This window comes from Hyperoodon ampullatus, assembly GCF_949752795.1.
Source record: "Hyperoodon ampullatus genome assembly, chromosome: 3".
Classification (NCBI taxonomy): Eukaryota; Metazoa; Chordata; class Mammalia; order Artiodactyla; family Ziphiidae; genus Hyperoodon; species Hyperoodon ampullatus.
Window position 1 is genome coordinate 61,250,092 of NC_136916.1, and position 23,458 is coordinate 61,273,549.

Genomic DNA, 23,458 nt, shown 5'->3' on the forward strand with positions numbered 1-23,458 from the left:
GCTAAAGGTTAAGAGACATGATTGTTTGAAAGTTGGTGCTTCTTTGACATATTTAGTAGTGAGAGGATAATAGCCAAAAGTGCAGGCAGCACCGTACTTGGGGCAGCAGTGAAGGTCAGGATTGTCAATGTGTAATTTCTAGTTTTTTGCAGGACATGGTTATTCTTGTGTAGTATCATGTTGAGCTGATAGTATGCAGTGGGGACAAATGAATGCAGGATTCTCCAGGTTGTATTTTTAGAAGGCTGAAGGCCATTTGGTTACTTGTGGACTTCTGTTTTACTCTGGCTTTGTGTGATACATAGAATTTGTGATGAAATGTCTTGTGGGTTCCTTACAGGGACCTGCATGGAGCTTTCCAAACTATGTCTCATAACCCAGAAACGCGAAGTTAAAGTCTGAACCCTAGGAGACTAAAAGTATACATGAAAATCGTGAACTGCACGTGGAATTGTCAAGTAGCATTCTGTGTCTATTAACAGTTTGTCTTTTCTATATAATAAAGAAAAAATCTTTTTAAGCGATTTCAACTACTCCATTTCAAACTTTATTATTCTCATAGTCATAGTAATTTTAATTTATGATATAGCAATGCAATAGCACACTCTCTATCAGGCATTAGAAAGAAAGAATTCAGAACATAGTTTGACCTACCAGATATTAGAAATTAGTATGATCTAGTCTTTGTCACCTAGCATGAAATTCTACATAATTTTTTGGCTGTAGGTTTAAAAATTTAACCAGAAGTTCTGTATCAAGAAAAATAGTCTGTGCTATGCTTGAGTGACAAATAAGGACAAAATATCAGTGACTTAAAACAAAGATTTCTTTTTCATTCCAGTCCTTCAAGGACCAGCAAGACCTCTGTTTATCATAGTCCTTCAGGGTCCCAGGTTGGTGGAGGCTCCACCACCTTAGGCAGCTGCCATCTCACCCAAAGTCTGCAAGATTTGCTCTGGCAGAGGAAGAAAAGTTTGGAGAGTTGAGCACCAGCAATTAAATCTTTCAACCTGGAAGTGATTCATGCCACTCCCACATACATCCCATTGGCCAGAACTAGGCACATGGTCACAGCTAACTTCAGAGGGGTGGGAAATTGTAATCCACCATTTACCTAGAAGAACCACATACAGAGGAATGTCCGTAATGTTGAACAGAAGTTCATCCTACCATTCCCTTTGCCTAAGAAGAAAAGATGAGTACTTTCATCACCTTTGTAAACTGTAATTTTGAAGTAAATCCTGGTGACTTGCATGGGGGATGGGAGAGAGTTCCAGTAAGCCAGATATAACTCAGGAGTGACATCCACTGAAGCTAAGAAAGTATCTCTTTGACATAAACACCTCATTTGCAATACAGAAGCAAAAATGCACTAAACCACAAAATTTCACTCCATGTGGACCTAGGCTCTAATTTCTTCGATGTCCAAATGAGACATTCTGTAAACTGAAAAGGAAGCCCAGTTGCAGCCATAAAATTTTACTTAATTCAAGAATTATTATCACTTAGTGTGTGCTAGTTCTGAAAGGCATACAGAGCTAAATTTTGTATGTTCTTTGCTCAAGACACTTAGATGTAACTTGAACACAAGGTCGATAATAATGTTGGGATTTAAATATTTTAAAAGACTTCCAGTTAAATTAAAATGTTAATCAACAAAGAATTATGATCTTTATCTTGTGGCTTTATGTAATCCTGACCTACTGCCAATATATCCCTGGGGATTCTCATCTGCTAATTCTTATAAGATGGTCTAGGTCAATTACAAGTAACCCATTTAGCAAAAAGAGCAAGCCAGAAAGCATTAAAATATATTCAGGTATATTTTTTCTTATTCAAAATAAAGTTTACTTTAGTGTCATGAAGAATAATACATCTCACAATGTATATTACTGGCCTGTTTCAGCAGAGACAGGTCAAGAAAAAAAATGGTACTCTTTTTTAGCCACCAAATAGTAATATTTGGGGAAGATTTGAAAAGCAGTAAAAAAAGCAACTTTCTAGTCCAGGGACCAGTAATGTGATAGGTCTTTCTGTACAATCCCCCTGTTGGTCCCTGTCCAGCCTCTTGTGACCAAGAAGAGGACATCTTTCTTCCATGTGACAAAGCCTCCAATATTTAGAGCCATCTAGCATGTCTGTCTTCTTTTCTTCCTGTTAAACACTCCAGATCTTTATACTGTAATTGTTAACAACAATCGCAAACTCTTATTCCAAGTACTGTGAGAAATGCTTTCCTCTTGTGGCTTAAATTACTATAATTTTTTAATTTAAGCACCTTGCCTAAGGTCACACAGCCAGAGTGGCCAACAGGATTGGAACCCCAGGAGAGCATGATTCCAAAGACAGAGTTTCCAGTTATTACTCAGTGTCATTGCTATTTAATAGTAATTTTATCTTTTTTCACAGTATAAAATTTCTTATGTCATCTTTTTAATAGAAGAGTGAAAAAGGCAAATACTTTGTCATAGAAAGAAGATTCGTGAAAGGGGTATTTTCAAGCCCCTGTTTTCTCTGGAAAACCAAATGCTAGAAAAGGTCCAATACTGAAAATATATTTTTGATACTGTACATCAGTAAAGTTATTCTAGATCATTCATCTTTGGAGCTGGAAATCTAGGGCTTTCCTTGCACCAGAGTCTCATCCCATAGTCCTGACAAAGAGGGGATAATGTTGAGGAAAAGGACTGTTTTAGGCAAAAACGTCAAACCAAATGGAAAATATTAGAAAGGAAGTGGGACAGCCCAGTGTCCAAAGGTCTCCAGAGATCAGAGTTTGGAGCACTGGTGGAGGGTGGAGGGTACACAGAGAGTGGTTTCCAAAGGGAGGATTTGTTACAAGTCAGAGTCTTTCAGGGATGAATGGCCTCCTCAGCAGGTGGGGAGCTCCCTGACAGTGGAAGAGGGTCAAACAAACAGATAGACAGGGTTCTTGCCAAGAAGGGAAATGTCTTACAAAGTTAGGGTCACCAGGCACCCATAAGGTCATCAGGAGATGTCGTGAGAGTTGGAGCTAACAGTCCATGTTCTGGGACCAGACTGCCCAGGTTACATTCTAGCTCAATAGCTTGCTAATCTAGGACAATTTTCTCAACCTCCCTGTGCCTCAGTTTTCTCATCTCTAAAATGGAATTAATATCATCTACCTCTTGGGATGTTGGGAAAATTCAATGAGTTAATTTATGTAAGGCATTTTATAAAAATAAGTGCTATGCTTGTGCTAAATTATCTAATCTTATCGTCTTCACTTTTTAGCAGCAATGCTCTTTTTTCCAAACAAAGTGGTATGAGAGATCCTAATCATAAAATAAATTTTAAAAAACTCGATGTGTTGTGTTAGTATTAATTAATTTTAATTAAAACATTAGCATCTAACTGTTATAATAGCAATTAGTAAGCACATGGCTATTTTGTTGAGTAGAAATTTTAGTGCATAGAATATGGAAAATGATTTTAGATGCCTGACCATCCAATTTATTTCTGAATTTTATTTTAGCTTACAGTTCTTGAGGCGTGCCTGATTAAGACAGACAACAAATTGCAAATTGTAGACAGGCAATCTCTTTGATTAAAAATGGGAGCAGTTTGTCCTGAGGACTGCATAAGAATGAGTTAATACAGCAGTGTCCAGTGTGTTATAATTAGGCATATACAATGGTTAAAAGGATGTTTATCAAGTTCTTCATATTTTACAAACATGTTTTAAAGATTATGAAAACATTAAAATAGAACCGTAGAATAGCTTGAAAGCCTATTTAGTCTAGCACACACATTTTATTAGTTAAATTAGCCCCAGTGACCTGTCCAGGGTCTCAGCAGGGAACAGTAGTTCCTAGGCTGACACCAGTATGGATCTTGGCCCCTTACATTACCTCCTGTGACCTTGGTTAGACCAGATGACTTCTATGGTTTCTTCCGCTCTAAGTCTGTGATTCTAGCATTCTTTATTTAGTGGGAATACTTGGTAATAAGACTGATTTTACTATGATAAGCCTCCTCCTCCTCCTATGGGTTGGACCATTTTGTTCCTCTCTATATTACAAAAATCTGTTAGGAAAAGAAATTCAAGGTTATATTTTTTGAAAAGGACATCCTTTGATGAAAATCCATTTTATTATTGTTCCTACCCACTTTAGTGATGTTTGTATAAAATAGAGAACTGTGGTTTTCTACAGCAAGGAGAGATAGTGGGGTATTTGCTAACACTCACTGGCAACTGCAAGGTCCAAATTTACAAAGAAATTCAAATTTGCTTTTCATGGCCAGCTAGGTCAATGCCCTATGCCACCCTTGTTTGTGTTCTGTTCCCTGACATTTTAGCTTTTATTAAAAAAAGAAAAAAAAAAAAAAACCTGGTTCAATTTGTCCATGACTTTGAACGACAGCAGAGAGGTAGACAAACATCCTCGTCTACGCTGATGATATGGTTTTCCAGCCATCCTAAGAAGCAGATAAGTCATTCTGCTCGTTACCATCTGAATGGCTTTGTGTCAACAATGTCACCATTCCCAACTTATTTGAGGCAAAGATTTTTCCGGTGTTCAAGTAGACACTTCCAATAACTCTGGAGCACTCCAGTTCACTCCTCATCTCAGGGGTAAAATCTTAGTTAACAACTCAAAATCAATGTTCTACCAAAGCACCTATTAAGTTATAGGTTTATAGCCTTCCTCCGCTCAAGATCTCTAGAAGTTTCTGTACCTTAAAAAGAGCAGGCTGTTTCCTATCATTACTTAAAATACAAGCTGAGCAAATTGAATCTACAGGGATTTCTTTGTAGCCCTCAAACATAAAGAATACAGTCTCAAAGAGGGTGACCTTAGGTCTCAAAAGGGAAGCCCCAGGATTGCTAGGATGACTCAAATACACTCAGAGAAAAGGTGGTCTTGGAGAAATCCTGGTCTATAAGCTCGTGATGCCATGATTTTAGCTTCCCTTTCCACTCACTAGTCAAAAGAGAACATTCTGGAGGCTTGAGGCAGAGTGAGTCTAATAGGAAATAGAGGCTGTCCAAAAGATTTAAAGACCCTTGGGTCTGTACTGGAGAGAAAGCCTCCATCAGATCCTTTTGTTACAATAGGAAAAAGTGGTTGGGAAAATTTTTCGTGCCAGGGCTTCAGGCAACACATGGAGACAATGGATAAGAGAGAACCCAAAGATTCTGAGAAATTGGAGCTTTCCCATGAGTATAAAAAGGAAGCCCAACACAATATTAAGAGACTCCCTTCCGTGAGCTATATCAGGGAAGAGCAGGCAGTCAGAAGCCATTTTTCTCTCCGTCACTGTCCACCCCAGGCTGCATGTCCTCATCCAGAGGACACTTGCCTTTGTGGGCACTGCATTCACCCATTTCCAGAGCTGTTCTCACTCCCTCTCTTGTAGCTCCTGCTTTTCCCCCTTAGTGTGTGCTGTTCACCACTGTGTTCACTGTCTCAGTCACTATTCACCTCGCCTGTTTGGCTTCCACCCTATCATTCTGTTTCTAAGAGTTTGAGCTAGATAGCTGTGTGTTCATAGCCTGACTCTTAGCTATGTGACCTCTTTCCTTCTCTATTAAAATGGTAGTAAATATTGTCACCTTACTAGATCCTCAACAAGTACCAGTTTCCTTTCTTTCTGTTGCTTTTCTTGGCATCCATCAGCACCTCTAGGGACTCCTTTGAATAATGAGAACCTGCCTTTCTTATAGGGTCCAGAGAGTCCATCAATTGTCAAAACTGAATTTTTGACTCTTTTTGCTTTGGCTCTGGCTCTCTTTTAACTAGGGTTTCTTTTACTCTGCCAGAGAAATGCTTTTCTTTTTACTTCCATATTTGCTGCCATTCCACATTCCTTGAAGTATACGCAGTCCGGCTGTTCTCTAGCTAAGTAACATTCCAAGGCAGCTATTGTTTAAGCTAGCAATGAATATCATTTGTTTGTATTTCTTTGAATTTGCCCTCTATGTTATCTTTAACTTGACTTTAAATAAAACATAATGTGTATTGAGTTCCTCCCCTGTGTCAGATGCCTTTTACAAACTTTGTCTCCGTTTATTATCACAAAACCAACCCAACAAATTAGAGCAGAATTAATAATTAGCATTACTAATTAATAGGTACTGTCACTTTAACAAAGTATTTTTGCTGTCAAAGTGTAATGATGCTGGATCATTTTCAAAATTTCTGCTTTCACTCAGTTATCACACCTGGGGTAAAGCTCACTCTTGAGATCCTGTAGCCCCAGGCACTCCTTTCCACCTGGAATCAGGAACTTAAATATAGGCATAATGCCTAGGAGAAAATAATCAGCTTGTTTAAGTGACAATTGACATCAGGAAGCCTTTTGAGCCAGAGGACTGACATGATGACAGCAGTATTTTGGGAAGATAAATTTCACAGCCACATGCAGGATAGATTACCTGAAATCACAACATTAGCCTTTCTTATGCTTATACATCTGGGGGGCATGACTTAAAAGCTCATAAATATGATCTGTTTAAAGAAGGGACTGGTGAAAATTAAGAATTTCAGGGTTCCACCAAAGATGGTGAAGAATCAATGTTTATCCAACTGGTTTGCATGTCCTAAATATTTATGTACACAAGTGCATATAGGTAATGCAGTCACTTGGAGGCCATATGTGGGTATCCTATCTGCCATTGCCCTACCTTAAAGTTGGTTTAAAGTTGCAGAAGAAGGTTTAAAGTTGCAGAAGAAGGGAAATTTTCTGCAAGCGTGAGAATTATTCATCTGGCTGCCACCTGAATTATTGTTATGGAACACATTGAGTTTGACAGATAACCCTGTTCTTAGACATCCTTCAAAAGAAGCGTGAAGGAGCCTTCGTGTTTAAATATTTCAGCCAAATTTCTTCCTTCTGAGCATGCATGCAACACAGTGTCTTTCTTTTTTTTTTAATTTTATTTATTTATTTTTGGCTGTGTTGGGTCTTCCTTGCTGTGTGCAGGCTTTCTTTAGTTGCGGCGAGCGGGGACTACTCTTTGTTGTGGTGTGCGGGCTTCTCATTGTGGTGGCTTCTTTTGTTGTGGAGCACGGGCTCTAGGCGTGCGGGCTTCAGTAGTTGTGGCACGCGGGCTCTAGAGCACAGGCTCAGTAGTTATGGCGTATGGGCTTTGTTGCTCCATGGCATGTGGGATCTTCCCGGACCAGGGCTCGAACCTGTGTCCCCTGCATTGGCAAGCAGATTCTTAACCACTGCGCCACCAGGGAAGCCCCTTTATTTCTTAATGAAATAAATATTCACAATGGATGCACCTATGGTTAGGAGAGAGAATAAGAAGGAATTATCTTTATTTGATTTCTTGGTCAGTCTAGCCCTAAAGAGCAAGCTCTTGGATTGGGTAATGATATCTCTCATGGAATGATGTTCTTCCTTGAGTCATAAATATTTCCCAGCTTGGTGCACCAACAGTTTCCATTCCCAGCAAGACAAATGAGAAAGCTCTAGTTACTATTTCAATAAATAAGTTTGGACCTATGAATTTGTTATGAAAGAAAGGATGGTGTTGTAGATGTCCCCTCCCTTAGGGGAATGAGCGCTGTGTGAGGGGAAAGAGACAGCATGGGACTTTCGGGGGAACAAGAAACAAAGAGAAGCTATAGGAAGGAGATGCAGAAACAGTTCAGTCAGCCCTTGTGGGAGTCCTCAGACCATAAGTAGCACCCCGTGAAAGGGTCTTGGGAAAAGCCAGAGAGCAGCCCTAGAGATAGAACAATAAGAGGGAATTAGCCTTATTTGATTTCTTGGACATTCTAGCCCTCGGTATATGTAGCCCTTGGTCGGCCATCTACCAGGCTCTGTTCTTAAGGTAAAGAAAGATTTCCACTGGGCTAAGGGACTATGCCAGTAGCAAAGGAGAAAGAGCCAGAAGTCCCTTCATTCAAACCCACCATCACCACCTCTGTGTTACACATTACTTATCTTCTGTGAGCTTCGATAAAGTAGGGATAGTCAAGATAATTAAACAGGATAACATGTGAGGTGCCTAGCACGTGGCCAGTACTCTACCCAGGACAGCTATCAAATATATATGTGGGGCTTCCTACTGCCTGAATCCCTGGGAGTTGCTTGAATCCCTATTTGCATCTGTTTTCCACCTACAGTCCATCTAAGACAGCGCTTCAACATGCCTGAGCTGTGAGCTCCACCCACAGCTTCCCTTGCTCTGTTTCTGAAATGAACATAACCTCTTTACAACGTCAGAGGCTTTCCATAACTGGTCTCTAAGACAAACCAGGAAAGACTAACAAAACAAGCAAACCCACACTTTTTTTAAAAAAATAGAGAGGTAACAAAGTTATAAGAAAATCTCTGGAATTCTTGATCCCCATTGTCCCAGAATGGTATTGAAATGCAAATAGATCATAGCAGTTTGCCATTACAACCCTGGCTTGGAACACCACTTGAGAATCGTGTGTAAATAGAAGTGGGGTTTCTGTGGACAGTGCAAACAGAACAACCTCCTCTGTTAGAGTAGAAATGTGTGTGCCTGGTGTGAGAGTAAGGATTCCCATGGCCATGCCCAGGGACAGGTCATTGAAGGGAGGCAGGTGCAGCCTCAAGGAGAAGGAAAGCATGCCAACATTTTTCCAACAGCCCCAAGTCCAAGCCAGTTCTGAACTAGGTGTCTTCATCTGCATGTTTCCAATCTTCACAACAGATTTGAGAAACTATATTTTAATATCCTTGCTTTACACGGAAGGAAACTAAGGCTCAGAAAGACGATGTCACCTGCAGGAATACACTAGGGATGCTCTTAGGTGGGCATCCCTGTGTCTAGAAGAAAAACTTATGAAGATGTGGGAACATAGAAGAAAAATTTTTATTTCCGATTATGGAAATGAAGAGGGGTTAAAGGAACCTAAACCAGGAATTTTAAAGGCAGGAAAATAGGCATAACGTAGATGTTATGTTAAGTCTTCAGTGAAGACTTGGGAAGTCTGAGAACAAAGAGAGGTTTAAATCACAGCAAGCACACTTCAGATTCAAGGTCAGTGTTAACAGTGCTCCCAGCCACTCAGGGCTTCTCATTGACCCTCCACAATCTCATAACTTCTCTCCTCCTTCTCTTTTCTGTCCCTTTGTTCTGTCTCCAGCTCTGGAAGCAAAACCAGACTCTTCTCCTATTTAGCTATATCTCAGTTTAGCCATTATCTCTTGTTGCCTTGATTTTTGCTCACCCCCAGGCCTCAGGGTCCCACCTCTCAGCCCATGCAGTTTATCCAAGTATTTTCACAGAGACAGTTTGCTTTCCAAAAGGGGTCGCTATTCTAGCTGGTAGACAAAACCTTTTTCACATGGTTACAGGGACGTAAGAAGAAGAAAGAAAAGAACATAGACCATTTAAGGGAGGAAACATTAAAACCCTGCCTCAGAAGGAGCAGGGGGACATCATAGTATCATGAAAAGGAGTCTCTAGCCTGTAGTCTCTAGAGAGAGGAAGTCCTCTCTCTGCCACCCTGGAGAAATCACTTCCCCTCCTGAGACTTTGTTCTTCATCCCTGGAGCAAGGGGCTGGGTTTCCCAGAGCCCTTCCTGCTGTCCAGTACTGGGATTCTCAAGAGACTGTGTTTAGGAATGTGTGTCTTGCCTCCATCCCATCCCTATTAAAAATATCACAGAGAAAAGCTTCCCAAAGGCATTATTTCTTTTTAATTTTTAACCTAGAGGGTGATGGTGTTGTGTTGTCTTTGTTTTGACGGGGTGGGAGAATTGGTTGGGCAACTTGGGAAAAGTAGATGCGGAGCAAACAAAAAGTGATCCAGAAAGTCAGATAATCTCAGATAGCACAGGAGTCACCTGAGGACGCTACTCAAATGTAGACTGCGATTCATTAAGCCTGCAGTGGGCCCCAGGGTTTCTAACGAGCTCTCAGATGATGCCTATGCTTCTGGTCCATGGACCACACTTTGGGTAGCAGTGAGGCTAGAGAAGGTCAAATAGTGCTTATTATTCTTGATTTTTAAAAAAGAAAATCAAAACAAAGGAGTGAAAAATATAGTTTGGAAGGATTCCTATCCAAAAAGCTAAAATTAAAAAAAATGTTTAGTGTTCTAGAGGAAAGTTCCAGTGAAAGAGGAAGAGAGAATTAATATGACTAAATTTAATGAATTAGTGATAATCAAGATGTACACTCAGACCCTCGCTCTAAGATGACTCCATCAAAGGCCTACTTCCCTAGGAAAGCTTCTGCCCGAAACAGGCAACACTACTAATCTTCCAGATTCCAAAGCCACGGACCTCCAAGTCTTCCCTACTTCACGTTCAATAGACCATCCTTCATCCCTCTATTGGTCATTCCTCCAGCCTAACATGGGTGTGCCCTTGCCTTCTGTTCTAATTCCATCTCTCTGGTCCAGGCCACCATCCCTCTGTGCCCATTTTAATGTAGTTGTCTGTGTGCTTCTCAGTCTCTAGTCTCTTCCATCTCTGGAACCCACTGCCTGTGTCTGCCTAGCGTCTTGCGGCAACAGCATTTCAGTGCGCCCTTCTCCCACTCAAGAGTCTTGGGATTCGAGCCCTCGTGCTTTGGTAGCCAGCTTTTCTTCTCATCTCCTGCCCCTCACCCGCTAACCCACCCACCCAGCCAGTCTTCTCAACCATCCCTGAAGAGATCACCCAGTGACATCGAAAAAGCCCATGTAGCCCCCAAAGTTTAACTCACACAGCTTTTTAAGCACTTTCTTGAACATTCTGGAAATAAAAGGCCTGAATATCCCACCCTCGTTTTGAAATGCTCCACAAAAACATTTTGAGAAATGAACATCACATCTTAACAACATGGCAGCAACTTGCACATAAGAGCACAATAAATATAGTCACCCTGAATTTCTGAGTCTACCCTTCTTATGTTTCTCAACTATCATTCCTTTTAATGTTTAACCACTGTTTCATGTCCCTAAACTAGTTGCTTATGTGAGTACCCTTTTACAAAGGCTTATAGGTGCCATCTTGTGGAGAAAAATGCAAACAGGCAGGTCTAGAGATAGGCTGTGAGGCAAGGAAATGTCAAGGACAAGCATGAGCCTCCCTCTTTGCTGGTCCCTGGATTCACCCACAGTCCTCCAAGGGCCTTTTGATTGGACCTGTGGATCCCGACTGTCTGCACCCAGGAGGCCGTGTAAATTGGGCCAGTGTGCAAGCAGCCTCCATCCTAGAGCACAGTTCATCCACCCAACTCGCTATTGCCTTTTTGCTAGTAATCTGGCTTCCAGAACTTTGCCCTGTAGAGTGTAGACAAGTATCTCTCTGCTCCTTTCTGCAAGAAACTTCCTAATCCTGACCCCTTGGCTGCCCAGACCACAGCTCCTCACAGACCCATCCCTCCTGAGGCCCTACAGAGTGAAGATACAATCTGACCAAATACTTTAAACAGAATTCTGTTTAAACAGAGAATTTACCAGTCAGCCTTACATTTTAAAAGTAAAGTGGAAGTCCAGAGGTTTCTACTATTCTGTACAGAAATATGGACACCTTACTTTTATAATAGAGCAGTTGTCATTGTTGTAATTCATTCATGCCCCCCCACCGCCATTTCAGTCCATCAGGGAGGAAGATCATGAAAGTGAAGCACTGAAATTTTCGAGTTTGGAATACCCCTACTCTCCAGGGAAAGACGACCCTAGTGGGAAGAGGGGTGGTAATTCTCTCACTGCATATCAAATGTTTCCCTCTCAGGACTACTTCCCTCAGATTTGTAAACACTCATGTAGTTGATTCTCACCCAATCTTATCCTAGAAGAGCACCAACATTTTCTTCCAGTGGAGTCACTTGATAAGGTGCTATTCTCTAATGAAATAAGATGAGGTACTGAAAAGGGACAGCCATAAGCTTGATTAAAACCAGATTGCCAGTTTACAATTACCTTCTTTAAGGAAGCCAAAATACCTTTTATCTCATGGACCATTTCTTCCCTCCAAATGAATGACATTGTCAGTTTGTTTCCCATTGATTCCTGTTTCCAATTTAATTTTGTCTACATGAAGCAAATTCCTCTGACTTTAGACATGGCAGGATTCTTCACATCAGGGCTGTATCTTTTCTTTTTCCCCAGAAACAATTTAGCACCAGAAGAGACTTAGAGATGATCCAGTTCAAGAAGCAAGTTGGTTCCTATAATTTTGATCTCTTGATTCCTCAACCAGCTGCTACTTCATTCAACACTATGCACCTACCATATACCAGGCACTGTGCTCTTCCCAGTACATAACCCTGCTCATGTTGAAGTTCAGCCAAAAGGCAAGATTCGAGAGCTCTAGAAGGCTACTGGCTAGCCTGATAACAGTGGGGAAGTGTTTTTTAAAACTGGATAATTAAGTATTCTGTGCTCATTAGCTTCTGACACTTACAGATGACTGTTTTTGCACTTCTAGGAAATTGCCATTGTTTTAAAGCTTTTTTCCAGGAGATCTGTGCTCCTAGGTGTTTCGTGAGCTGTGGAATAAACTAGAGCAGTGCTTCTCAACCAGGGGTGGTTTTTTTCCCAAAGGGACATTTGGCAATGTCTGTAGACATTTCTGTTTGTCATACTGAGGAGGAGGGTTGCTACTGGCATCCAGTGGGTAGAAGCCAGGGGTGCTGCTAACCATCCTACAATGCAGAAGACAATCCCCACAACCAAGAACTATCTAGGCCAAATTGGCACTAGAGCCGCAGTTGAGAAACCGTGGCCGTGAGGAAGAAGAGCCAGCAGGAAGGTGAGACGCGGGCTTCCAAACCCTGCCAGCCCCTCTTCAACCAGAACAGTTCTGCTTTTCTCATTTTACGTATTGGAGTTCTCTCTGTTTCTTCATGAGGTTTTGTTTGAAAAGTATGTGTTTTCTGCTTAAGGAAAAGAAGAAAACGACTGAGGTAGAAGGTAACTCTTTGCCTTCCGTATTATAGTTGAGACACATTGGGACGAATCAAGTGGGCAGCAGGGTGAGGGCCAGTCAGGGGCAGACTGGAGCCTTCAACCTGAGCCTCGGCCTTGTCTGTGCAGGGCTCTGCATGCCTCCCTCTGAACATATACATGCCATATTGAAAGATGGCATCGTGTCTGCCTTTTTTTTTTTTCTTTTTACATCTTTATTGGAGTATAATTGCTTTACAATGGTGTGTTAGTTTCTGCTTTATAACAAAGTGAACCAATTATACATATACATATGTTCCCATATCTCTTCCCTCTTGCGTCTCCCTCCATCCCACCCTCCCTATCCCACCCCTCTAGGTGGTCACAAAGCACTGAGCTCATCTCCCTGTGCTATGTGGCTGCTAGTGTCTGCCTTTTGATTTAAACCAGGGGTTGGCTTTTTTTTTTTTTTTCTGTAAATCACCAAATCATAAGTATTTTAGGCTTTGTGGGCCATACTATCTCTGTTGCAACTACTCAACTCTGCTGTTATAACACAAAAGCAGCTCTGGACAGTAAGTAAACTGTAAGTAATGGGCATGTTTGTGTTCCAATAAATCTTTATTTATAAAAACAGGTGCTGGGCCAGATATGGCCTGTGGGCAGTAGTTTGCTGACCCCTGATTTAGACCATAAGTAGGAACCGTGTTGGTTTTACCTTCATGTCTCCCCTGCCTAACACCATACTGGCACATAGTACAGGCTCCTCAGGAAACATTTACCAAACTATATTGAGGGTCAATCGTGCTGGGACAAGTGCTAGAAGATTTTCATGAGAAAAACAACTGGAAAAAGACCCCTCCAGTGTTTCCCAGAGGATTTCTGTATATTGTTTAACTATTTCCCTATGTTGGACATTTAGGATGTTTCCATTTTTTCATTAATAATAATACTGTGATGAGCTCCTTCATAGAGAAATTGTTGGCCTCATTTCTTATAATTTCCTTAGTGTAAATTCCTAGAAGGATTCCTGGGTCAGACAGTATATATAGCTAAATAGCTTTCCAGGAAGGTGCTATTGATCTACATTCCTGACCGTAATAAGCGGGAGATATTTATCATAGGCAAAAGATTTCTTTCAGCAGGGTGTCATGAATAAAAGTTTTGGCATCCATATGTATTTCCACGAATTAGCTCACCGTAAATGTAAGTAAATTGGTGTTAGCGACTGATCATTTTAATAATAACGTTCTCCCACACTGTTGGGAAAGCATGGTTATTAAGGCACGTTGTTTTACCTGTCAGTGTCATCAAGCCCACCAGTTGAGTTTACCCTATCTGATGTGTTTACTGAGCACACACAGAGACATCTGCTTCCCATTAGGGAATCAGAAGCTCCACTATCTGCACGCCTGGCACCAGCCTACCCTGCCACGATGTACAGAGGTCTCCTCCCTGTGAACTTCACCACCAAATATGTCATCCAGCTTGCTCATTTCCCACAGGAAATTTCATTTAGGTTAATTTTGGCATACAATTGGAGGCAATTCTTGAGCAATTTCTCCTGTGATGGCTTACAACATATAAAATTTTCCTACAACATGTTGCAAAAATCACTGGAAGAGTATAAGAATATATGATAGTTGTCCAATTGCCTTTGTAACAACAAGAAATATCTCTTTTGAACGACAGTACATGGTGAGCGAAAAAAAAAGAGAGAGAGATGAAATATAGATCGGGGGCCAGGGACCAGATGTTTGTTCTGTCCTTTTTCACTCAATGCTATTGGAGCAGTCAGGGTGCAAAAGAGCCATGTCAGCTGTCTTACCTTTATGGAGAACTTGGCCTTTTCTTAGCCTTTCACACTTTTCTGAATTTCTCCAAATGAAGAAGAGAATATCTGCAACTGAGAAGTAATAGAAAGTGCTATAGAAATAAGAGTGAGTCTGAACACTTATATAAGGGTGGGATTTACTTTAAAATGGATAGATTCCAGCTGAAACCAAGTCTATGAAGACAATGATAAACCCAGAGTTGCCTGAGAAGCCACCCTATCCAGCATCCTGCTAAATGCCTTCCATGTTTACCTCATCTGATGCTCCCAATAGTGCTATGAGGTACCGCCCCAGCCACAGATCAACTGAGGCTCAGAATGGCTGATTGACAGGTCCAAAGATGCAGCACTCCTAAGTGGCAGAGCCAGCACGTGACCCAGGTCCAGCAGTGTCACCTTAAGGGCCCACTGATGGCACTTTGGTGGTGCCTCTGAAAGAGTTTAGAGACACAGACCAGCACTATTAAGTCAACTCCATCAGAGACCAATTGACCAGACTTCTGATATGCAAACCAGAATTCAGGTCAGATTCATTTCTGAGCACTGTCCCCTGAAAGATCTGGATGGTGGTGGAAATGTTTTCAGCACCAAGCCCAGAGAGAAGCAAGTCACCCAGCATCACACATAAGTCAGGGACTGAGCCAGGACTATGCTCCAGGTTTCCTGATTCCCAGTGCAACATTCTTTCCCTCATGCCGAACTGCTTTTCCTGCTAAATGACGTCAACTCCACTTATCAACTTATACCTCCATGTTTTAGAGGAGAATACCAGCTGCATTAAAGAAAGCAACAAAGCACATGAATCTATATTTGTGATAAAATTGTGTAGACCTATACACCAAGAAAAAGTGCAGGTAAAAAATGGCAAAATCCAAATAAGGTTTATTCTTGAGTTAATACGTTATACTGATGTCCATGATATGCATGGTTTTGACAACATGCTGTGCTAATGTGAGATACTGTCATTGGAGGAGCCTGGGTGATGGGTCACTGAAATGCTCTGTACTGTTTTTGTAACTTCTTGTGAGTCTTAAACTTTTCCAAAATTAAAAGTTACAACAGTAAGAAAGTTATGTGACAGTAACGTGATGGGAAGATGAGCTAAAATATTTATTCACTTACTGTGTGTATAATGGTAAAACAGTCAACGTGAGAGAGATACAAAATGTGCTTGGTGCTTCATAATGTTGGAAAAGGAGAATGCCAGAGTCACTTCTGGACCAAGCTCTCACAGTCACTATAGTAACAGTGCCTTGAACTTGCTCCTCTGCATCTAGGTCACAGCCACCATCCACTCCTTCGACAAAGCTAGAACCCTCAGTGTGACCTCTGATCCTTTGGAGGGGGGCAGTTTTTGCATAATGGTTACAAGCCTGGGATTTGTGTTCAAATCCAGCCCCACCTCTTATTAGCAGCATAGCCTTGAGCCAGTTACCTAACCTCTCTCTTAAGTCTTAGTTTCCTAGTTTTTCAGCAATAGCACAGATCGCTTTTAAGATTAAATGAGAAAACTACATATTCAGAGGACCTGGAATATGACAAAGACTGTAAATGTTAGGTTTGATGATGCTGAGGCGGGGGAGGAGGAAGACAATGATTTGAGTTCCCTTCTACCTCACAAAGGCCTGTCCATTTTGCTTCCTAAGCATCTTTCAAATCCTCTTCATGCCATCATCATTCCCCTAGTTCAGACTGGGATCTTGCCACATTCTCCAGACTTATGCACCCCATTGTCAATTATCAGCTTTCTAAAAGAGAATTGATCTGGCCCAGCATGACATGGGGAATGCAGGGACTCCTCGTTGCCTAATAGCAAGTGATTTTCTGCATGTGTGTCTAATCGCCCCACTTAGATTCAAATTCCCATAATCAGGACCCATGTCAGAGTCAGCCTGGGATTTCCCAGATTTCGCCCAGTGCAGTCACTCAACAAGAGTAGTGATAAAATGTGTGTTTACATGTTTGGATCTTGCCATGGTTGATCCTTCTTGTGCTTCAGATTCTAGCCCAAAGGTCACTTCCTTAGCCATGCCCTGCCTGGACCCCAAGTCCAGATTTTCCCTCATTATATCATCTGATCTTCATAATAGCCCCGTGCAAGAGAAGGGACAGTTGTCAGATATGTAATTTACCCGTGCCCTCAGTGCTAAAAATAAAGGTCTTGAAAGCACGTCATCTGCCCAGTTCGCATTATGGGGTTGTCCCTCCTGCTTTGCGAACTGCATGTGGGACATTTAGCAACTCCATAGCAACTGAGCCTCTCGAAGACCCTGGCTAGGCACTAGAACACTAGAAGGGTGCTCTGTTAGCCTCTTGTCACCCCTCAAGGAAGGTTCACACACTCTTTGTTCTGACTTCTCTCTTAAGGAGTGAACCCTGGGTGCTCAGAGTCCACAGAGATGGGCTTTGAGGAGGCAGGATGTTACCTTCAGTTCTTGGCATCACTTATGCAGCTTCATGCATCATTGAAGCCAACCTCCAGGCTCTTAGACATCTACCAGGAAAAACTGCTGCAGCCCTCCCTCCCCATTGTCTAGATTCATCCTGAGTGCAGGAAATCTGGTGTGGGCTCCATTTTAATGTGCAGAGCATTTTAATATAGTGTCTACTTCCAAGATAAAATGGTGTTTTGTCTGCGTGTGTGGTTGTTTGAAGCAATCCACGTCTGTGTAATTCCTTTGTGATCATCCCATACTAACTGGGCTGCGGGCTGAGGATTCATGCAAAGTCAGTCCCTGTCTTCGGAGGTTCTTTTTTTTTTTTTTTTGCATCTTTATTGGAGTATAATTGCTTTACAATGGTGTGTTAGTTTCTGCTTTATAACAAAGTGAATCAGTTATACATATACATATGTTCCCATATCTCTTCCCTCTTGCGTCTCCCTTCCTCCCACCTTCCCTATCCCACCCCTCCAGGTGGCCACAAAGCACGAGCTGATCTCCCTGTGCTATGCAGCTGCTTCCCACTAGCTATCTACCTTACGTTTGGTAGTGTATATATGTCCATGCCTCTCTCTCGCTTTGTCACAGCTTACCCTTCCCCCTCCCCATATCCTCAAGTCCATTCTCTAGTAGGTCACCCCATACACCCCATTGACAAGAGAAAGACTCACTGGACTGCCTGCTCTCCCCTCTCTAAGACCCACTCCTCACTGCAGCTAAAGTTATTACCTGAAAAACAAATCTGAGGATGGCCCCCACCTTCTTCAGTGGTTGTTGATATGATAGAATAAAATTCCGATTCTTCACCCTGGCAAACAAGATCCTTAATGGATTCAGCTAAATTCTCCAGCCCCCTTTCATCCTTAGCAACAAACCTACACTTCAACCATGTCTGGCTATGAGCATGCTCTCCTACTTCCTCAGTGTTCTTTCCTACTTCTGTGCCTCGGTACACATTGTTGCCTTTACCTGGAGTGCCCCAAGGGAATAAGCTCCATCTGGGTTAAGTTGAGGCCAGGGGTAGCAAGAATGGATCATGCAGCGGGGAAGGGAAGAAGTTAAGATTTTGCTAGACAGGCCAGTGTGTCAGCGCTGCCAGCTTTTCTGTTCATCTTCCCTTTCAGTGAGAATCAGAGGCATCTCCATTCAGTTAGAATCTTTCTTTAGCAACGTGGGATCTACTTTCCCAAACTTCTGCTGAGGGTGGCCTTTTTGTTTGTTTGTTTCAAAGCAAAGGAGAACCCGGAGCAGGGGTGCGGGCTAGAAACCATGCACAGAAAGCGTTTTCCTTATTTTTCTGCTAAAACGTGCACAGGGCAAGGGCAAGAAATATTTGAGGGAGGAGAAATTCATAGCAAACATGGCACTTTGAAAGGCTAATTGGATGTGGAGGAACATGTTGAGATGATGTTCTGTTATTGTCAGAAATAATGTTTTACAGAGAAGCTATTTGTGAAGAGAGACCAGTTATTGTTGATGGACTCATGTGCACTCAGGAATATGGAAATAATAATGCAGATGTACAGTGCCTGCAGAAAGATGTCAGTCAAACATGAAGTGGGAGGGGAAAGAATGAACACCTTTTGATCTGACTCTGCCTGTAGGATTTGGCCTGTAGGACCCACGTGAACAGACCCAGGATTGTTTAACACAATCAAAAGTGAACTTCGAATGGTTTCCTGAACACTTTGCCCCTGAGGTGGGGTCTGACGATTGCTCTTACAATTCCAGAACCAACACAAACCTCTGATTCAGCAGACATGTGTCTCAAGTTGTAAAACTGATTTCAAGTATCATTTCCTATCCCCATAACCCAGTGAAATAATCCTGTCATCCCGATATTTCATTGTCCGAACTATAATCAGCTCACTTGTATCTGCCAACAGAAGTGGGACAGAATCTTCTCTGTTCAGACCATATGTCCCAACTTTAAATTCAGGATACACGAATGTGAGTCCTATGGACTCAGCTGCAGACGTGGAAAAGGATTCTGTGAAGACCATTCCATTCGGTCCTGAGGTTAAATTGCCTAAGAAGCACATGAATAGGGAGGGGGAAGATAAAGCAAAAAGATCTTGGGATGAATAATGAGAAGATTCATTGGGGAGGAAACGCAGGAAGGTCAGAGTTCCTTTAAACTCTGGTGTATCCCGTTATTTAGATGCATATCATCCAGTTTGCTGATGTTTCTGGTCCTTGCTTCCCTGTACCCTTCTGCCCTGGGAAAAATGCTTTAGACGAGCCAAGCAAAAGCCCCAACTGCTCAGCTTTTCAGAGTCACAGTGACCAGTGGGGACCCAGATCTCAACCAATTTGATTTAATTTCCTAAGAAACAGGGCCTGAGAACACTACTGTTGGGGGTACTTGGCTAAGTGTTTGTATCGTCTGTCATTTAGGACAGAAGACTTGAAGACAAACCCCAGTTTTATGTCCCAAAAAACTTCCAACAGGGGCATGAATTTTCAGGACAACTTCACTGTCCAACCTGTTTAATAAATGTCCAGTCCCCACACCCTCCTTATGTATTTTCTCTGTTATTTTTCTCCTGATTACCAAGTGTGCTTGTTTTACTTACTTGTTTACTGATGTGGCTTCCACCTCGCCCCTAGAACGTACATTTCACACCTAACCTAGGAAAGAAGTTCCTTGCCCAGAGTAGGTGCTCAGTGGAAATCTGTTGAGCGAAGGGAAGAATGAACTTGCTTATCTACAGGATCTGGATGGGGACAGGAGGAAGTTCAGGTCGAGACCCACCAACGGATCTTCAGTCGTCCCTTCTCCCCTTCCTCCCTGGGATGCTCCTGACATATGCTACAAGAGTCTCTTGTTTTCCACCTCTTTGCAGAGCATTGGCTGTGATGACTACCTAGGCTCCGACAAAGTCGTGGACAAATGCGGGGTGTGCGGAGGCGATAACACGGGCTGTCAGGTTGTGTCGGGTGTGTTTAAGCATGCCCTCACCAGCCTGGGCTACCACCGAGTTGTTGAGATTCCTCAAGGAGCCACAAAAATCAACATCACCGAGATGTACAAGAGCAACAACTATTTGGGTAAGCTTGATCTTTTTCCAGAGGAAACCAGCTGTCCCTACAAGATGATTTATTCCTTCCACGACTGTGACACGGCAGTGTCCAGAGGTCCTTGGAGCTGTAGAAGGTGCCACTGGGGAATGCCAAAGCACTACCTGGCCTCCCCTTGAAATGATATGGAGAAAGTAAAAAAGTCCTTCTTGCAAGGAAATGTTTAATATCTACATATTTAAACCAGTCTTTCTTCCTTCCAAGAGAAACAAGGCTATGAAATCAGGAATGGCCTAAATGTTTCTCTGAAATAGGGGAGGCTCTTTGAAATGGCAAGAGATCTGCCAGTCTTTTTTCTGTTGGAATTTAAGGGGGACAGGGGCAGTTGATGATCCTGTCTGGACTCCCACTCTGCAGAGGTCTAAAGCAAAAGCCATTTTTCTCTTCTTTCTGCTTCATCAGCCTGGGGCAACAGTATGTGTGTGTCTTTGGAACAGCTGCAGAACCTGTCAGCGATCATTTTGGGCAATATCATCAATATTGGGAGACCATTTTTGACCCATTTTCCCACAAAAGGAGATCTTTGTTGATTCTTCCTTCACTGTTTCTGGCTGATTTTATGCAAAGCAAATCAGGTCCTGCAAGTTAACTTTTAGCAGTTCTAATTCATGTAAACATGGACAAATCAGTTAACAAATAGCATAAGGAAAGCAATTTCTTAAAAACATTTAATGAACAGCAATATACATGTTTATTTTTTTGATCATTTATTTAACAGAAATTTAAATAGCACAGACTATATACTAGGCACTATTCTTGGTGCTTTACAGGTATTAAATCATTGAACCCTCCCAACAACCCTAGGAGATGGGAGCTATTCCCCTCACCATTTCATACATAAGGAGACAGGCACAGGGCGATTATGTAACTTGACAAGGTCACACAGCAAGGAAGAGGTGGAGCTGGGATTCAAAGCCAGGCAGTCTATCTCCAAGCGTGGTAGTCTACCAAGACATAACACCCATGAGCAGTTCTGGTACACCATTGGCCATGCAGCAGTCAATGGTTGCAGCAACTGAGAGATCATTAATTTTATAAATTCGAGTACCAGGATCATCCCAGAAGATAACCCAAGAACTCTAGATTCTGAAGCTCTTCCATCTTTGTCTGGGCAAATGCATCCAAAATTAGCTTCACTTGGTTTTATTGGTGGGAGGAGGAAGGGATGGCAGATGGGACTCTGAAACAAACCCAATTAAAGTGGAAAGCTATTACAATTGCTCTGGAAAACCCAGGAGCCACCAAAGTGGCAATAAGGCTAGTTTCCCCCGAGTTTGTGTGTTATTTTTATTTGCATAAAAAAAGGTCTTTTCGCTTCCTTCCTTTTGTACTATTAAAAGAGCAAATCTTCATAAACATCCTGTTCCTAGAATGGAAAATGTTCTTTGAGGGATTGCTTTAAGTGTGATTGTGTTCAAATGCACCAGCAAACAATGCCACTTTTTGTGAGCTTTGCGTAGTTTTTAGTAATTTCCCTGGCTCGAATTAGTTCTATTCAGTAAGTGGCTTTTAAGCTGTGCCTTCCGAAGGTAAAATAGATAATCTGGGTGATTACCCACCAGATGTCTGAGTGGAAACTGCTCTCAGAGCCTCAGTGTTTTCATCTAGAATATGGGAATAAGAATCTGGACCTTATAAGTATTCATGAGAATCCATAGGATAACAGATATTCAGGACCCCACCGAGCCCCTGGCACTTATTAGTAGTTGACAAATGTTCAGTCTCTTTCTTTTGTCTCAGAGAGCTTGTCAGTATTTCAAAGCTTCATGGAATACAAATTCCCTAATTCCCTGAAATTCCCTAAAAAAGATGAAGAGGAGGCAGAGGAGAATGGAAGTACCCAGAATCAATGGAAGGGTGATTCAGAAAATCATGTTCAACTTCTTATGCCCAGTGACCAGTGGGGTGCATGAGAAATCCAGAGTCCATGGCAGTATGACGCGATGCCATGTGGCCAGAGTGGGGAGAGTAGAGATAGAAGAACAGGCGAGAGTGAAAGGAGTTTCCAGAGGTGATGAACAGGGCCTCCTGTTTAGGGCACTTAAGCATCACTTGGGATGTAGCATCACCCAGAAGGCTCTTTTTTCCCCCTTCTTTCCTTCTATTATTGAGATTTAATTCGCCTACCATAAAATTCATTCTTTTAAAGCGCACGGTGGATGGGATGGTCTTTTTCTCATCACAGGTGTTCTCTTCCCCTATTCCACTTAATCCTATGAAATTTCCTGTTCTGGGAAGTCTATATATGTTCAAAGTTAAACTGCATGCAATTGTTTGAGATTATGTGTAAGCTATTAGAGCACAGGTCTATCAAGCTATTTTTGAACTTTCCAATGACTGTATTTCACATTATACATTTTCAAACATTGAAACATTTTTCTTTCTTTTTTTTCTTTTCTTGAAACATTTTTCAAAGAGGTATGTAATAGGGTTCTCCACAATCTTCCAGGTCATGATAAAAGTTTTGGTTTTCTTACCTTGTGATTTCTGGCTATGTAAACTGTATTTTGTACAAAAATTTGACTTGATGCACAAAACTGATTTGGCTGTCTGTGTACATTTGTTCTGCATAATACACAATGTAGAGGAAATGAATAGTTCAAATGTGTATCATTGCTTTTAAAAAATGCACACCTTTAACAAGTTTTTTCAGTTGCCCTATTGTTTTCCTGAATGGCCTGTGGGTTATTAGTAATAAAAATCAAATTTGCCTTGTGAAATACTTGGAATTGTTAAAATGACTGACTCTCCAAACTTGATAGAGATAGAAAGTAGATTTCTATGAGAACAGAAGGACTTATATTATTAGTGCTGGAGAAGATGGTTTAATCACCTCATTTTTAAAGGTTTTTTTAAAACCCACAATATTTAAATGACTTATTCTAGGCTATTCGCTTAGTTAATAATAATAGTCATGCTACACGTGTAGTACTTTAGTCTCCAAGTGTTTTTACATGCATGGTCTTCTGACTTTTAAAAATGGACATTCTTTACTTTGCTTGGTTCAAAAAAGATCTGGAGTTATTTACTAAAGATGCAATTATTGAGTTAGTATGTGAAAATTGAAATTTAAAAATCAAAAACTTTGGAAAAATATCTGTTCAGGCCTTTTGCCTATTTTTAATTGGGTTGTTTGGTTTTTCTGATATTGAGTTGTATGAGCTATTTATATATTTTGGATATTAACCCCTTATTGGTCATATCATTTGCAAATATTTTCTCCCATTCAATAGGTTGTCATTTTGTTTTGTTGATGGTTTCCTTTCCTG

The 23,458-nt window shown here is 41.5% G+C and overlaps 1 protein-coding gene across 1 annotated transcript in view; it reads left to right on the forward strand.

The window, feature by feature from the left end:
* The window catches only part of THSD4 (thrombospondin type 1 domain containing 4), a gene marked incomplete at both ends in the record, with an annotated part of 183,222 nt that overhangs the window by 80,987 nt on the left and 78,777 nt on the right, over window positions 1-23,458 (forward strand). The window contains one exon of the mRNA XM_079701134.1: window positions 19,955-20,159. Coding sequence (XP_079557260.1) covers window positions 19,955-20,159 — 205 coding nt within the window. The remainder of the gene's footprint in view (window positions 1-19,954; window positions 20,160-23,458) is intronic.